The sequence below is a fragment of the Staurois parvus genome, unplaced genomic scaffold, assembly GCF_062004578.1.
Source record: "Staurois parvus isolate SC_StPar_1 unplaced genomic scaffold, SC_StPar_1.0 ptg000116l, whole genome shotgun sequence".
NCBI classification, from domain to species: Eukaryota; Metazoa; Chordata; class Amphibia; order Anura; family Ranidae; genus Staurois; species Staurois parvus.
In genome coordinates this window covers 804,698-822,229 of record NW_028317912.1, presented here as the reverse complement: position 1 = coordinate 822,229, position 17,532 = coordinate 804,698, and the positions used below count along the sequence as shown (strand labels likewise).

The following is a 17,532-nucleotide window of genomic DNA, read 5'->3' as shown; positions in this document are numbered from 1 at the left end:
AAACAGAGGACAGTATAATTTGTGTGGTTCTGCCCAAACTTGTTCATCCATACCGATGACAACATTCTAATAGTAATATGCAATTAATAAAATCATGTTCAGGAGAATTAAAATGTGTTTCACAAGAAGCAATGTTATATCCTTTATTGGCTAACAAAACAATAATATATCATTCCAACTTCATCCCCTGACCTCTGGAAGCGTGGAGGTTACCCTCAAAGATAGAGAAGGCTGACATTCCACATCAAAGTGCAGGTTGCTAGGTATAGTGGGTAGTGGCCAGTGAAGAAAATGGGCACTGGCCACTTTAAGGATTGAACAAAAATGAGCTTTATTGCTCACAACAGTAGAAAATGTAGGGAGTGGGGGGTTAGGGCACAGGACACCCTAAGTCAAATAAAGCAGTAGACTAGCAGACTCCTTAGACATAAGAAACAGGAGTAGACAGCAGAACAGGAAAAGAGCCTCTGAGCTGTAACCAGCAATCTGTACTTTAGTAGCAACAGCTGTCTCCCATAGCAACAAAAAATCTCTTGAGGCCATCTTGATGGTTTCCCAGGCTCTCCACAGTTCCCTGGTCTATGGCAAAGTCACCTCTGGTACTTCATCTCAGGTCTCCATCCTTTCCTTGATGTGTCCACACAACAAACAGGCTCTTTCTGGCAGAGCCCCAAGCACATGGCTAGGCCTTAGGCTTCAGGCCTACCCAGAACAGCAGTTCCTCACTCATCCACTCCAGACCAAAGTTTGGGTGGGAAGACACCGATCACCTGACCTCCCCATATATTTATACTTTCTCCCAGCATGCTCAGTGGCCAAGAAACTCCAACTGATTAGCTGAGAAAACTATGCATATTCATAACCTAGCTTTACTGAAATCCATCCTACTAAGGACAAAGGTAACAGTGCCAGCTATTGACAGAAGGGAGAAATGACCGCTACACCAGGCGTAGGAGAAAACCCAATTGATCAAAAAGACTATAAATCAACCAGGTTGCCTACAACCCAGCACAACTAAATTTACTGGTAGCCCCTGTTTACGAGGGGCTACACAACCAAAGCATTTTTCTAGTTTTAGATAGAATGTATTAGGGTTTTGATCATGCCTGTATCTTTGTTTGGGAGATCTAACCTTACCATTTGTACTGTGGAAGAGGAAACATGAAACCCAACATTTTATGGTTGTCACTGGAAAAGGAGAAGAGAGGATATCTTTCAATGGGGACACTTATTCTAGTGACAGCTGTCAGAATTTCCCTTGGTTTTGTGCAGAGCTAACACAGTTGTACAGCCCTGCATTCTTACAACAGAAGGTAGTCAAATATCACCACTTTCCAAAAAATTAGGAATTCAGCCACTTTCTAAAATGTTCTGGATTACAATGGGTTAAGTCCAACAAGTTGCATGTCTGCTAATGGACTCAATGTTTTAATTTACAATTTAACTGAGTGCTGGGAGTACAGCTATGCTATACTTTTGGCGCTGCAATATGGACCTTCTGATCCTATCTTTTGCAGCTGCAGAGTCCTATGCAGCCATTCTGCCCCTCACTTCCTCTTGTCTAATCATGGAGTGCTTTGTATTATGTGAATCCATTCACAAAATACAAAGCCTTCTGTGCAAGGGCAGCAGAGGGGAGGGGGTGGGCAAAGCAGCTGCTGTGTGAGAAAGCAGTATCTCTCTTGACAGAGCACATGGAGTATGATGATAGTATAGTATAGTATAATGATAGTACTCCAGGTGCTCAGTAAAGTAATAAAATAGATTAGTCCAACAGGCAGGATGGATCTCATTGGACACATAATAAACTAGCAGAAGTGGTTGAATTCCTGAAGTTCAGCTTTAAAGAGATGTGTGTGGGCAATTCCAAATAATCCTTAGACGGCATTTTTTCTGTGACCCAGAGTTTCACAGCTTGGTGGTCTAGACTTGTGTTGCTGGGATAATAGGATAATATAGATGCAATACAATCTGTTAGAAATTGTCTCCTGCTCTGGATCTAGGGATCCAGAGCAATAGAATACAGATGGTATGGATTTGGTTAGGGGAGTATAAATGAGTGATTTGCCTGTCTCCATCCATAATTCTTGAAATGTGAAATAATCAATTGATTGATGGTTTTGAACTTGTTGTGGAAACATACCTTCTGTTTTTAAATTGGATGTGAGCTCTGAAAGTGAAGATTTGCTATATGCAAAAATCTAGAAATGTTGATACCCTGAAAAGTGTACCTTTTATCTGGAATTAAAGCTGAAAAATATCAGTGCACTTCCTAATATGTGAGGGTGCCTGGGCATTTCTGTGCCTACAGCATCATAGTTGTATATCTGCAGTGTGAGATCCAAGGCACTGCTGCCTCTTACTTCGAGTCTCAGGAGATTTGGTGATGTCACTGCTGTGCTGCTCATTATTCTACTTTCTGGAGGTTCTGACATTAGGAGGCAAAGCCCCACCTCTACCAAGAAGGTCACCTACACACAGAGGTACAGAACAAGGAATGGAGCAGCCCCCCTCCAATACTTACCTGAACCCCATCGGCTCTCCAGGACTCTTTCTCCTCATTGATTGAGACAGCAGAGGGAGCCGTTGGCTCCCCCTTCTGTCAATCACAGCCAGTCAGCCAATGAGGAAAGAGAGGGGGCCGAGCTGCGGCTCTGTGTGTGAATGGACATGCAGGAGCGAGCCTGCTTGGGTGCCCCCATAGCAAGCTGCTTGCTCTGGGAACAGGAGGGAGGAGCCAGGAGTGCCAGTGGGGGACCCAAGAAGAGAAGGGTCAGGGCCGCTCTGTAAAAAACCATTGCACAGAGCAGGTAAATATAACATGTTTGTTAATTTAAAAAATGCTTTTAACTGCTTCCCGTCTGCCCTATAGCAGATATACTGCTACAGGGCAGCACAGGTGCGCAAAATCACGTAAATAGAAGTGATTTTGCATTTCTGGGTAAGGGGCACATGTGAGGGGGTGGCGCCCGGTGATTTTTGTTTACTAACAGTTCTCCTCCCTGTCAGCTCGGGCACACTGCTTTGGATGGCTGTGCACATTTCATGTAAACCATTTAATTTACACGTATTGGGATTTTTTTTAGCAAAGACATGTAGCAGAATACATTTTGGCCTAAATTTATGAAGAAATTTGATTTTTTTAATTTTTTTACTGGACATGTTTAATAGCTAAAAGTAAAAAATATAGTCATTTTTTCTCAACATTGTTGGTCTTTCTTTTTATAGAGCAAAAAATAAAAAACTCACAGGCAATCAAATACTACCAAAAGAAAGCTCAATTCATGGGAAAAAAAGGACGTAAATTTCATTTTGGTGCAGTGTTGCATGACTGCGCAATTGTCAGTTAAAGTAACTCAGCTCTGTAACACAAAAAAATGGCCTGATCAGGAAGGGGGTAAATCCTCAGCAGAGCAAGTGATTAATATAACTTTAAAGCTGGTTGCCTGATGTCTGTTTTAAAATTGTAGCATGTTTGGGCAGTGTATAGTCCAACATCAGAAAAATGTAAAATGATTTCTTGCAGTGGGACTGTGTCTGCACTGCAAAGGTTATTTGCTCATTTGGCTAGGTGAGAGGAGAAACAGTTTTAGTTACCTGATCTTCCACTCTCCTGGCAAATGACATCCCCCCATGCTCTGGCAATGGACTGTCCCTTGGTGTCAACATGTCCAATACAGGCCTATGAACTCTTCTTTGGTCTTAATGACTTCAAGATTCTAGGCCGCTGGAGTGTGGGGATAAGAATCTGTGGGGACTGACCTACCAGCGGGGAGGAGCAGAAGATCAGCTAAGTAAATCTTCTTTTATTGTTCTCCTTGACCCATAAGAGCAATTAACACAGTCCCACTGCAAGGATTATTTTTTTAGTTGCCTGGAGTTGGGGTTTAAGTCTGAAAGACATGGGACAGCTTGTAATCTTCTGAAGTTTCTTATTGGTGAAATGATTTGTGAATATATATAGTAAATCCTTTTTTTTATTTCTAGCGATCCTAACTCCACCTAATATTACCCTTCAAGTTCATGGTCGTAACGCTTTAAGATTAAGCATTGAAGACCTTGGTGAATCCTTCCAGTTTTTTGTGCATTTTTGGGAAAAGGAAAAAGAAGATCGGGTGAGTACATAGAATCTAAAAGGCTGCTATAAAGACATAGGAGCAAGGTCACATAAATTGCGGCTGTGAAGGTTTATGCACACATACATTTTTTGATAGATATTCACGCACTGTTAGAAGTTTGGACAGGATAGTCTTGGATGGATGTGTAGTTTTAAATTTGCCCTATAACTACATGAAAACTATAGGTGTAAGAGATATGTCCTAAAAAACGTAAAGAAACTTTCCAGGGCATATCTCCTATGCCCTAATCCTTTCCTGCTGCCTACACTTCCCTGCTGCTATTATCAGCCATTCTTGACCATTAAAATGAAAGTCATGAATTACTATGTAGTACATAGCAGGAGAAACTCTCAAAATGCAGCCATTCCTGAGTAAAATGACACTTGCAGATTCTCTGCAAGTGTCACTGAGTAATACAGTGTAGCAATGTGTTATTACATTGTATTTGCTATTTCATTCATATGTAGTTCAATGTAGTGGCCTTTAATCTGGCTATGGCATCAGAGGAGGAATGTGTAAGCCACTGGATCTCCTCTCACTGATTCACAGAATGCCTTGTATTCAGTGGAAAGGATACAAGGCTTTCTGTGAGGGCTTGTTAACACTAACTTTGGTCTCTGAAGAATGATCCATGTTCAGATAGCTCTTCAGAGAGCATTTGACAGGCAGTGAGGGGCATTATATTGCATCCTAAGTGCCTGCTTAATTTCCTGAAACCTGCATCACCGTGCCACAACCGCATGCATTGCACATAGTTGCAGGGCACTAGGACCACGATGATAACAGGGGCCACAACATCAAAGCAAAGCACGTTTTCACCTCTGACTGCTGCCTCTGCAACTAAAGAGGGAGTGGTTAGGGGAGGACATTAAAAACAGAGATAAACCACAGGGTTTTACTGTCTCTCAACCTCACATGTGAACAAGGAGAGAAGAAGGGGAGAGTGAGCAATTCTATCCTTCACTGTACACAAAATGGAACTGTCAGTCTGAGCTGTGGAAATTTCTGACATGATAAAAATACCATTTTAGCCTCCCCAACCACCGTCTAGATTTACTTGGCAAGACATTGCACATGATTTCTCTGTACCATTCATAATACAAAAGTGGTATTTTCTAACCCTTGGCAGCAGTGTATGGTTTGCCCAACCCCTGTAACTGCCAATTCTGCTGAATAGCTTGGCTTGTTAAAGGAAGCTGAAAAGAATTCTGGCTGCTCAGTTGGCAATTAAATTAAAGTGTTACTAAAGTGTTACTAAAGTCATTTTTAAAAAAATTTAAATAACAAACATGTTATTCTCACCTACTCTGCGCAATGGTAATGCACATATCAGCCTCTATCCTCCTCTTCTTGGGTCCCCCGCTGCAATCCTGGCTCCTGCTCTTCTTTGTGTGTCCCCATAGCAAGCCATTTGTTAGGGGTCACATGGTGGGTGCTTGCTCCCAACCTGTGTTTCTACGGTGCCGCACTCTGTAGACACACACAGTGGGACTTAGCCCTGCCCCCCCACTTCCTCTTTACTGCATTTAATTGACAGCAGCAAGAGCTAATGGCTCCTGCAGTTGTTCGAATTCCTGTATGAGGATGAAGAGAGATGCAGCAGTGCTCAGCGATGATCTCTTCTCCCTTCTCTTCCCTTTCACACAGGGAGACTGTAAACGTTTTTTTTACCTTAACGCAAGCAATGCATTAAGGTAAAAATGTTTTTAGGTTCAGTATCACTATAATTTTCTTTTTCTAAATAACAAACATGTTTTACTTACCTGCTCTCTGCAAGGGCTTTGCACAGAAAAGCCTTGATCCCCCTCTTGCAGGTCACCCGCCAGGAATCTGGCCTCTTCCCCCCTGCCAAATGCTTCCATAGCAAGCTGTTTGATATGGGGACACCTGTGCTTGCTCACTCCTGAGCCCCACTCTCTGTGTCCATAACACACACAGAATTGAGCTCGAACCTGTCCCCGCTCATTCCTCACTTGCTATGATTAACAGCAGCCAATGGCTTCTGCTGCTGTCTCTGAGCCAATGGGGAGGTAGAGAGCTGGGACAGCAGCTGCTCTTGTGCACATCACTGCATCAGGCTTGGGTAAGTACAGTATTGGGGGGGGGGGGGGGGGGGTTGCAGGGGAAGCTGCACACTGAAGGTTTTTTTATCTTCATGTATAGAATGCATGAAGGTAAAAACCCTCAGTCTTTGCAACTTTAAATTTATATTAAAGTGGTAGGAAACCGCATGAAAAAAAAACAAAAGAAAAGAAAAAACCCTCCAAGGTGAAGGCATAATGTGCTAGTATACATTGCATACTAGCACATTGTGAAGGACTTACCACATAACATAGCCCTCCAGCGGACCACTGACATGGCTCCTCGGGGCTTCCATCTTCACCCGGTCTTCATTCCAGGTTCGCAAGCTCTGGCTGGCTGACTGGCTGAGCCGCAATGACGTCACGGCACAGTGCTCTGAAGGAATGGCACGGGTATGCCGTTCCTTCAGAGTGCATGTGTTAAATATCAAAAAGGGCTAATATCTCCTAAACAGTTCATGTTTAGGTGATATTCATTTCATCTACAGGTAAGCTTTATTATAAGCTTACCTGTAGGTAAAATATTAAAAAAAAGAGTTTAGTACCACTTTAAAGGCTGAAGATTTTTTTACCTTCATGCATGAAGTTAAAAAAACCTTATGTGTGCAGCGCCCCCCCCCCCAATACTTACCTGATCCCCTCCTATCCAGCAATGTTAATGAGGCTCTCCTCTATGGGGACTCTCTCTCCTCATTGGCTGAGACAGGAGTGGGAGGCCATTGGCTCCCGCTGCTGTCAATCACAGCCAATGAGGAGAGAGTGGAGGGAGGGGGGTCTTAAGGACAACATAGATCAGCGGCTCAGGGGCAAGCACCCATCAGTGCCCCCAGAGCAAGCCACTTGTTCTGGGGGCACTACTCGAGGGGAAGGAGCCAGGAGCGCCAGTATGGAAGCCGAGGAGAAGATGAGAGTTGGGGCTGCTCTGTGCAAAACCACTGCACAGAGCAGGTAAGTATAACATGTTTGTTACTTAAAAAAAATAAGGCTTTAATACCACTTTATGTTACAGGGAAGACTTAAAAAACAAAAACTGTTGTGTTAACGCAAGTGACAGAATGTATTATATGCATGTTTATTTGCCCATAGATCTCCTTTAACATTGAGCCAGCCTTACACCTAATACTAAAACATTTTTTTGTTGCGAAGAAGAGAATATTCACCGTGAAAATCATTAAGAAAATTATCTCATTAAGTTGACAAAATTATCCAGTACCATCTGGTGCATGTTCTGGAACATGAATGGGTCCATGTATGAGCAATGCACAAGACCTGGCACATTCTATACAGTGTACAGACATGAGGATAATGGGTGCTGTGCTGGTAAAAAATGGATGTCACCACTGCAGGCAGATTCAACAGAGAGTATACAGTATGTCAAGAGCACATCAAACGCTCAATGAGAGGCAATTTCCTGTTTCACAAACGTAAGCTTTTAGTGAGCATTTTCGTGTGCTGGTGACGTATACTTTTTTTGCAGTTATGAGCATGGGCATCTGGTTATTTTGAGATCTTTTCTGTACACCTTTTCAATATGAGTCGCAAAAAGCCACTTTTTAAAAAGACTAAACAATTGAAAAAGTAAAACATTGGATTTGAGGGACAAACTGTGAAAAGTACCTTTGAAATGTGCTCTGACTTCACATCTACTATACATGTGTGGCTTAAATACTGATTTGATTTGTAGGTGGAGAATATGAAGTTGAGTAGGAAGGTTACATCCACTTCCTTCGATCAGCTAGTGGGAGGGAAAGAGTACTGTGCGTTTGTGATTGCACTGGCAATACCAATCAGCAAGAACAGCAGCAGGAGTGATTCAGTGTGTGTTAAAGTACCAGGTAATATAATAGCTATAAACACTAAAATCACAATGCATTAATCTGTTTTATACAAAGATCTGTAACTGTGCACTGTATTGTCAATTCCTGGAGTACACGTCCGGTGAACAGTTCATTACTGATGTACTTACGTCTGGGAACCTTCCTCCTTTTATGCATTTCTGTGACACTGCGACATCTGTTTAGGACAGACCCTTTAATTAGTGATATTGCACATGAAAAAAAAACTTTTAATTTTTTTAGATTCAGATTTAAAGTATTTTATTAATCCCAAAGGGGAATTATTATAATACAGTTATATTCAAAAAGACAATCCAAAATCACAATAACCAATGAAAACAAGACACAATAACAACATGGCCAGTAACAACAAATTATACATATATATGATAACCATAAAGTATAATAAACAAATTAAAACAAAATGAGCAATAAATTAGCACTATACTGTAATAAAACTATACAATCCTATTAAAACACTACACAGAATAATAACACTGAATGAAAAATAACAGAAAATCAAACTACAAAATGCAAATATTGCACCTCTTTAAAAATTATTATGCATAACTCATTAATAATTTATTTACTAATAATGACAATTGATAATAAATATAATTAATAATAATATAGCACTACCCCCTTAGGCGTTACTAAAGATTTGGGTCCCCCTATTGTCCTGCACAGCCAGAAAACACGCATTTTCACATCCATTTACATCCAGGAGTCCGTAACCAGTCTTTGAGCTTGTTTTGATGTTTTATTAGGGGATTTTAGAACTTGGATGGGGTAAGGGGTGTACGGGATGCCCAAAGAACTGAGGAACCGAGGACAACTTCCTGAACTTTGTACAAATGGTTACAGCAACAGGAAGTCTCTTTTGGAGATCTAGCCAGTGTCTCCTGTAGTACCACCCCAGACCCCCGATACTCCCCTAACTGGCTGCCTGGAGGAATCCCTGAGCAGGGGATCCAGTGCCTGTCACTTTAAGAAGTAAGACAGTCCTGAGTGGTGGCTAATTTGGTTTCCCACCAGAGTGCTACTTCCCCAGTCTGGTCCAGGGGATGCAGGTTTACTTATTCATTCCTTCTGTGTTGCTGGTAGGTCAGACAGTGACTGCTACCAGGCCTTTTAGCTTGGCCACCTGTTCCTCACAGGTGGTACTCTCTCTGGGGGGGGGGGGGGTGTTGAAATCCCGAGCTTTCCTTCTTCCAAGGTCCTCTGCTTGTAGGTGAGCCCCTCTCCATCAGGCTCCTACCTTCAGCCTTACATCCTCTTTATCTTCCTCCTCCAGCTGAGCAGGCTTAGTTACTCTTAAAAGTTGTCCTGGCCCCTTGCCAAGCCTCCTGTTGAGGATTGGCCAGGGTTTTCTAAGGAGTACAGACCAGCCACTCCAAAAATCCACCCACCTTTCTTCAAAGTTCTAGAACAGGGGAAAATTCCAGAGGTCTGGTCTTCATATCCTCTCACCTCTGACCAAAATTTGACCCTGCTAGCTATCACACACAGGTGGTTACTCAGCCCTCCTAGGTGACAATTGAACTAGAGCTCCCCTTAACCAACTAGGAGGGTGCTACATTAATAATTAACTAATTAACTAATACTTAAAAAATAACATAATATAAAACTACATAAAATCTAGATCATAGACCAGATTAAATCCTCACATCCAGCACACACAGAGAAGAAGTATATAAAAACGACTTCCTGTGTCGCTCTGTGGTACATTGTGGTTGTAACAATCTATCATTGAAGGTATTCCTCAGACTGACCAGTATATTGTGGACTGGGTGGAAGGAGCTGTACAAGAGTTGATAGTACCTTGGACAACATCCTCCTATCTGACACTGTTCTTAATGACTCCAACTCCAATTCAACAACATCACTGGTCTTGTGAATCAGTTTGAGTCTGCTGGTGTTGGCCACCCTAAGCCTGGTTCCCACAACATAGAGGAGAGCACTGGCCACCACAGACTCATAAAACATCTTCAGCATTATAGCCTCCCCAAAAAATAGAGGTGTCTCTGACCCTTCCTATGGTGCACTTCAGTGTTCTTACTCCAGTCCAGTTTAATATCTGTTTTCATCTTTCTACATTCACACACACTTGGATGGAGACTGGGGTCATCAGTGCCTTCTTCCTCAAATCCACAACCAGCTCCCTTGTCTTAGTCACATTTAGATAAAGATGATTATCCTCATACCATTTGACAAAGTTCCCCACCACAGTCCTATACGTAGTCTCATTCCCATCCCTAATACATCCCAGTACCGTACAGTCATAAGAAAACTTCTGAAGATGGCAAGACTGTCTGGTACATGAAATCAGAGGTATAGACAGTAAAGACAATGGGAAAGAAAGAGGACTGTCCTCTGTGGAACCCCAATATTGCTGTTCACCCTATCCGACACACAGTCTTGTGAATGCATACTGTAGTTTTCCAGTCTACTAAGACACATTTGATCAAAATACAGGGCCAAATAGAGTGCATATAGGAGTTCTGGTTAGAAAGATATATGTTTCCTTATTTGATTTGCTCAGCACCATTATGATCTCTACTAGTGATATTCCCCTTATGCAGATCCGAGAATGATAGAAGCATGAAACAGATCCCAGAGTGTTGTTCTACCCTTTTTAATCTATTAGCTTGTTGTCATAGTAAACAGGCAATAGGGCTCACTGGGGCTGATTTACTAAAGGCAAATAGACTGTGCACTCTGAAAGTGCAGTTGCACTTCATTTTCTGTAGTAAATGTAATGTGGTGAAGCTTCACTTTGTAAAGAATACACAATCAGTTGCAAAAAAATAGAAACAACATTTTTTTTGCTTGCACATGATTGGATAATGGAAAACAGAAGAGCCTTACCACATTTACTAGGCTCTGGGGAAAATGAGTGCAACTGCACTTGCAAAGTGCAAAATCTATTTGTCTTTAGTAAATCAACCCCAAAGTGTCCAAGTGGTGGTCCTTCTTGTCCTGCTGTAGAGAGAGGGAATGGTTGAACAGTCCCGAAGCCAATGCCATGTCTGAAACCTATACCAGCAGCCCACCATGACCTAACCAAACCCAACCCTACCTAACCTGAATGTTATACCTGCAACCCTACCCAAAATCTACAAGAAGAATGCCTGAGATCACCCTTGCTATAAAGACTTCCCAAATAATGTTAGGCTTTTATTATTATAATATCTATACAATGAGATCTTGTAACGTGGACCCAACAAATGCATTTGTCCTCACCATGGTGGCTACATTGGCAACAAGAACACAAAAATGATACACACTCACATTTCACAGTGTAGGGTTCTTTATCTTCCAGAAAGCAGCTAAAATGAAAACAGTGGATAGCGGTTAACTCTAGGAAAAGATTATAGATTCTAATGAGCACTGCTGGAGTAACTATACCAAAGATAGATGAATATGAGTCAGTGATCTCCAACACTATATTAACATTAAATGCTATCATGGAAGATATATATAGCACATTACTGTGGGATACCACCTGTAATGGGGAAAAACAATTGAGCACCATTTTCTTTATGCCTTTCCAGTGCCACTCACTATACTAATACAGATCTCATGTATTTTGTACAGGCAGTGGTAGAGACAGCAGGTTTGAGAGACATCGTGAGGTTGGTGTCAGCAGGGGTGGACTGACAACTCATGGGGCCTGCTGGCAATAGGGGATCATGGGGCCCCTGTGTCCTTGCCCAAACTCAAAAAAGCCTATGAAAAAAGGTACCAGGGGCATCTCATGGGGCCCCCTACTGACCCCGGGCCCTCGGGCAGTGCCCGAGTTTCCAAATGGTCAGTCCGCCCCTGGTGTCAGTAGCATTGCCTCACAACCACCAGTCAGATTCAACTTATCTTGAAATAAAAACAGTTGAAACCTGAAAACTGGCATATGATTGGTGGCTGTAGGGTAATGCTGTCAACTGTAAACACTAGCACACTGATACATCAGCCTTTGGTACTTAGCGTACATTAGGATTCGTTTTGACCTGTATTTTGTTTATTTTTATCAAAATTTATTTACTTTACAGTTGATAAGATATAGAGTTTGCTATTTGTTTTGAAATAATAATCCTTTTTTTTCTATAGCACTTGAGCATACAGGTTTGATTATTGGCCTCCTATCTGCATTTGTGTTTGCTTTGGTGCCATTGGTGTTAGCAGCAAGAAAAGTTATCAGGGTGCTGCGGGACTCCTGCTGCCCACAAGAGGACATTCCTGATGTATTGGTAAGAAGAGATCATTCTGTGTAATGTACTTACACCACTGCCTTATAACAAGACTGATCCTTGGTCCTGGATATTTACAGTTCTTATGCTGGGCATGAGGGAACCCTGTTACCTGTGTCAGTTTATAGGAAACTTAGAGGCTGCTATTGTTGACCTCTCCTTGTAGAAACAGTAGTTACCTGGCTGTCCCACAGACCCTATTGTCTACATTCAATGCTTGGAAAAATCCATAAATAGTCACAGTAGACTGCCATGAGTCTCAGTTATCTCATAGGGTAGTTCTATGATGTACCATGTAGCACATCCCTTTAAATTTTATGAACTTTTTTAAGAAGGTACTGATGATGAGCAGAGTGAAGTAACCTATTAGTATTGCAACGCCTTGTCTAACAGTATGCGTTAAAAACAGGGGTTTAGTTAGTTAGTCTATCCATTAAATGCTTGTGCCTATACTATGGGGGCTCTCAAAATTTTATAGAGTTAGGAACTACAGAATATCGGCGTGCCGTGTCATGGCTCTGTAGCTTACGCATGTATTTGCAAATGTGTGCTAACTAAACCCCTGTTTTTAATTCATACTGTTAGAAAGGTTAATTCGCTTTATTTGCAAGCTGGTTGGCAAGTTAGAGCTTGGAATTTTTATTTTTTGTTGTTTGACATGCATCACCCTTCCATGTGCTCCTTGCTGTGAAGGCCAGTTATAGACCGGGGCAGTGGCCATTATTTGTACAGAAAAAAATCAGCACAAATGACAGTACCCCACCTCTGTACTCCTGCCCATAGTTCACCGTATTACCCCTTTTCCACAACTAACCTTTGTATGCCCTGTCAACAACTCAACTCTGCACCCCCCTGTACACAGCTGATATCTCTGCACAGCACCCTAATCCTCCTCCCCACAGCTTCTTCTCTGCACAACCACACCCCTTCCCAGTTTCCCTCCAAAGGTTTCCAAAGGTCTTCCTACACAGCTTTCACCTCTTTTCATAAATTCTCTCCCACCACTGTTCACAGCTCTCGCCTCTTCACAAACTCCCCCTCCACTCTTCACAAATTCCCCCTCCACTCTTCACAAATTCCCCCTCCACTATTCACAAATTCCCCCTCCACTCTTCACAAATTTCCCCTCTACCCTTCACAAATTCCTCTTCACGAATTCCCCCTCCACTTTTCACAAATTCTCCCTCCACTCTTCACCAATCTCCCCCCCAGTCTTCACAGCTCTCACCTCTTCAGAAATTTCCAAGCTGTCACCTGTGCACTATATTTCCAACCTTCCCCCACAGCTGCATCTCTGCACAACTGCCCCCTCCTTTCCCTCCACAGCTCTCTCTCACCAAAAATCCTCACATCGGTGCAGCCGACAAGGCTCTCAGAGACATCCGCGAGTTTTTTTTCCCCAACACATCAGAACTGTAGCACATAGAGGAAAGCACAAATCTGAGGAGGGAGGAGTTTCGTAACATGTAACTCGGCTCTGTGCTACACAGGTCAGACAGACTGGGATGGAGACAGGAGTGGTCACCCGAAGCACCATACAAACAGGAAAAAAAATGCTGGTAGTTTGTGTTGTCGGCTCCAGGACACCCACTAATCTATGCCCTGCCCTGCTTATGCTCTAGGTACCTGGTGAGAGCACATATAAGCCTGTAGAGGAAGTGATTACTGCAAAAACTTCCTGATCAGTCAATCACATGGCAGAAACTCAATGCATTTAGGCATGTAGACGTGGTGAAATGCTGAAGCTCAAACCAAGCATCAGAATGGGGAAGAAAGGGAATTTAAGTGATTTTGAACGTGGCACGGTTTTTGTACCAGATGGGCTGGTCTGAGTATTTCAAATACTGCTGATCTGCTGGGATTTTCACACACAACCATCTCTAGGGTTTACAGAGAATGGTGCGAAAAAGAGAAAACACCCAATGAGCAGCAGTTGTGTGGACGAAAATGCCTTGTTGATGTCAGAGGTCAGAGGAGAATGGGCAGATTGGTTGCTGCAGCATTCAGATGGTAGGGTCAGAATCTGGCATAAACAACATGAAAGCATGGCTCCATCTTGCCTTGTATCAATGGTTCAGGCTGGTGGTGGTGGTGCCTTGCATTTCTATTTCAAACTGATAAGGCTTCACGTAAACTTTAAAGTTACACAGTCATCATAGCAGGTAGCTTTTTAATTGTAGATATTGGCAATGGCATACTTAACAACATATCAATCTTATTCCTATGGACACCTCTGCCCATGGCCCACACTTGACATGCCTACTTTCCCTGGTGGTCACACACAATCCACATCCATGTTCTGGTGAGGTCAAGCCTCTAAATATGTGGGAAATGACTAGCTGCAACTACAATCCCCCAGTTAATACCCTTTTTTGAGAGCATGCTCAGTAACTAAATGTGGGTGACAGGGTAACAAAGGTCCGAGTTACAGAACTGCCCCAGCCAATCTAGGACAGTTGGCATCGATGCAGTGGCTTTCTACAAATGTCTGCAGTAAACCGCTTTCTTTTCATTGAGTGTTTTGCAAACCTGTGTTTGAGGCTTGCCATCTTTTATGGGTATCTGAAGAGGTAGCTAAATCACACTGTACTGTGCATAATAAAGTCAGCCAATGTACTCTGGGAAGGTGAGGGAGTTTGGCTTTTTCTTTTGACACTTTGGGGTAGATTTACTAAATCTAATGCAGCAAAAATATGCATATTAACCAGTTAGCTTCCAAGTTTTATTGTCAAAGCCTAATTGAACAAGTTGAAGTTAGAAGCTGATTGGTTACAATACACAGCTACACCAGATTCTGAGTGCACCAGTTTGAGTAAATCTCCCCGTTTGCATGTTTGGTCAGTTATGATCAAGGGCCTGTTCCAGGTCCAAAAGTGTAATTTACCCTAATATGTGATAAGTTGTTTAAGTAGAAATAGTGACTTGTTGACATCATGTTTGCTATATTCTTCAAGCAACAAAAATAATGACAACTGTTCTTGCACTTGGCCACTGTCCACCAATTTATTTTTCTCTTTGTAACTAACTATTGGTTATCAGGTTGTCCCCCAAACTAAATGACTGTTGATGTCTTAAAGTGAACCCGATCTAATGTTAACAAAACTGCTAAAGTGTTGTGTTAGACTTCAAGAAAGTGTTTGCACTTTGCACACTTTAAAATGACTAATATTTTTTTTTCATTTACATAGATGGACCTAATTAAGGTTTATTTTAGTCTCTGCCTTGTTTACTAAGAGGGAATGATTTTTACTTATGATACTCTTCATGTTTTACTTTGTAGAATGGACCCTACACTGGTCGTGGAATGGTCAGCAGTTTTTACATAGGTCAAGAAAAATGTGAATCAATGAACACTGCAGAACTTCTCGATCTTATCACCTCCCAGGAGAAAAGTACAGATAAATGTGATATATCCAGATGACCTTTCATAACAGATAATACTACTGGGAGTCTATAAAATCTTCAGTGCTCATTTGTCAATAACACGAATAACAGAAAGGAAGACGCAGCGACTGTCCTGGAAGATCTAAAGTTCTGAAGAATGTTGGAGAAAAGAATTGTGTTGGGTTTACATAAACTGTGAAATTGACATAAAACAAATGATAATGGAAGAAACCTCTGGTTGGTTCTCAAAAGGAGACAAATAGGGGCCACAATTCCCTAGTTATGAACTCCTATAGTGTCCAACAATGGCATATTGATAACATTTTTATGTCACTGTATGTACAGTGGACCGGAGGATGCCATGATTTCTCCAAAATGGGGTTGATCCCTGTCAGCACTTATTGCATGGAGTTAAGATGGCTTTTGTGCCATTGGATTTTCCCCAGGTTCAAAGCTGGTAGAGTACAGATGCATTAATATAATTAATATTAATATAATTTTCATCCCTGTGCTTATGTTGTACTGCTGGCCATGGATCTGAGCTGAATATGTATTGGAGCGCGAGATGGGATGGCACTACATTGAATCATGAGACGAGAGGCTGCAGGCCTACCCTGTAGCCGTACGGAAAAAATGTGGAGCGTGGTTTCCCTGGATTTTATTAAGACTCAGTTTGAAATCCATTAAGTGGACTTTCATACTTATTTTATCAAGTTTCCTGCATACACATACAGTGTTTTTATTTGTGGCCCGGGTGTGCACTTTATGTAGCACCTGGTTAAATAAATACAAATAATTATCTGGATGCCTGACAGGAGGACATCAAACTGTACACTGACCAAGGATGACTACAGATATGGTTTATCCTGTGTGGTCAGTAAAGAGATGTCAAATTAAGTTGCATTTTATAAATAAATTATTTTACTCAAAAAGGTTTGGTGTGTGAGAATTGTCATGCAAGTACCAGTCTGCTTGGTAAGAGTTCTTGGAATTTAGTATATGTATAAGTTTGGCACATTTTGTATGAGGTAAATTATTTATTGCAAGAATCAGTTACAGTTTAACCTGCAGTTGGGGTTTAAAGTGGCTGCCTTTGTTTTCTCTTCCCTTTTTTTAGGTTTAGAACAGTTGTCAGCAGGTACAGAAAATACCAGTAGAGCTTACCAGAAATGCAGTGTCCTTGTCACTTCCTATAAGAGGGAGGAGAGCAAATGCATCCTTCTTTATCTTTCTGTGTTAAGCACTACCCTATTGAGGGCTGCTGTGTTTCTGGACCCCCCTAAGCTTCACACAGCCAGGCAACATGCATTTTCCACACTTGCACCCACAGTCAGTGAACAGTCCATGAGCTTGCTTTTTGTTATTTTATTAAGAGAAATAACTTGGATGGGGTAATAGGGATTATAAGATGCCCAACTTGACTGAATCAATGCATGGGGCCATCTTCCTTCCTATTTACAGAAAAAGATACTGGACTGTTCTTCTCCTTAAATGCGGTCAGTCTCTAGGGATCAGTAGAAAGTCCCTTACAGGTTTGGGACTCGCAGCCGCTCTGAAAGTTAGCACAGATTGTTGCTAACTACAAGCAGACGTATCTCCTCTCCCCTGTAGGACAGCTCCAAAGACTGCAGACAATACCAGCCCTCCTGGCTGCTCTGAAGATCTCCCAGGACAAGCTGTCCTTTGAAAGCTTGCTACATGTGGCAGTCTCTCCTCTTGTGAATCCATGCTTGTGCTAATGTACAGATCTGTTCTGGTTTCGTTTCTGCATTTTTTGGCGTTCTGGTGCAGTTTTGATGCATTTTTGATGTGTTTCCAGAATTATTCCCAATGTTTTATTTCTTCTGTTTTCCTGGTTTTCTTTGTACTG

At 41.9% G+C, this 17,532-nt stretch overlaps 1 protein-coding gene across 2 annotated transcripts in view; it reads left to right on the top strand.

Moving 5' to 3' along the window:
- Positions 1–16,594, top strand: part of IL20RB (interleukin 20 receptor subunit beta) — a 50,381-nt gene extending 33,787 nt beyond the window's left edge. For both annotated transcript variants that reach the window (XM_089671941.1, XM_089671942.1), the window contains 4 exons: positions 3,988–4,115; positions 7,884–8,034; positions 12,139–12,278; positions 15,559–16,594. In XM_089671941.1, the coding sequence (XP_089528067.1) occupies positions 3,988–4,115; positions 7,884–8,034; positions 12,139–12,278; positions 15,559–15,699 (560 nt within the window). In that variant the 3' untranslated portion in view covers positions 15,700–16,594. The remainder of the gene's footprint in view (positions 1–3,987; positions 4,116–7,883; positions 8,035–12,138; positions 12,279–15,558) is intronic.
- The last annotated feature ends 938 nt before the right edge of the window (positions 16,595–17,532 follow it).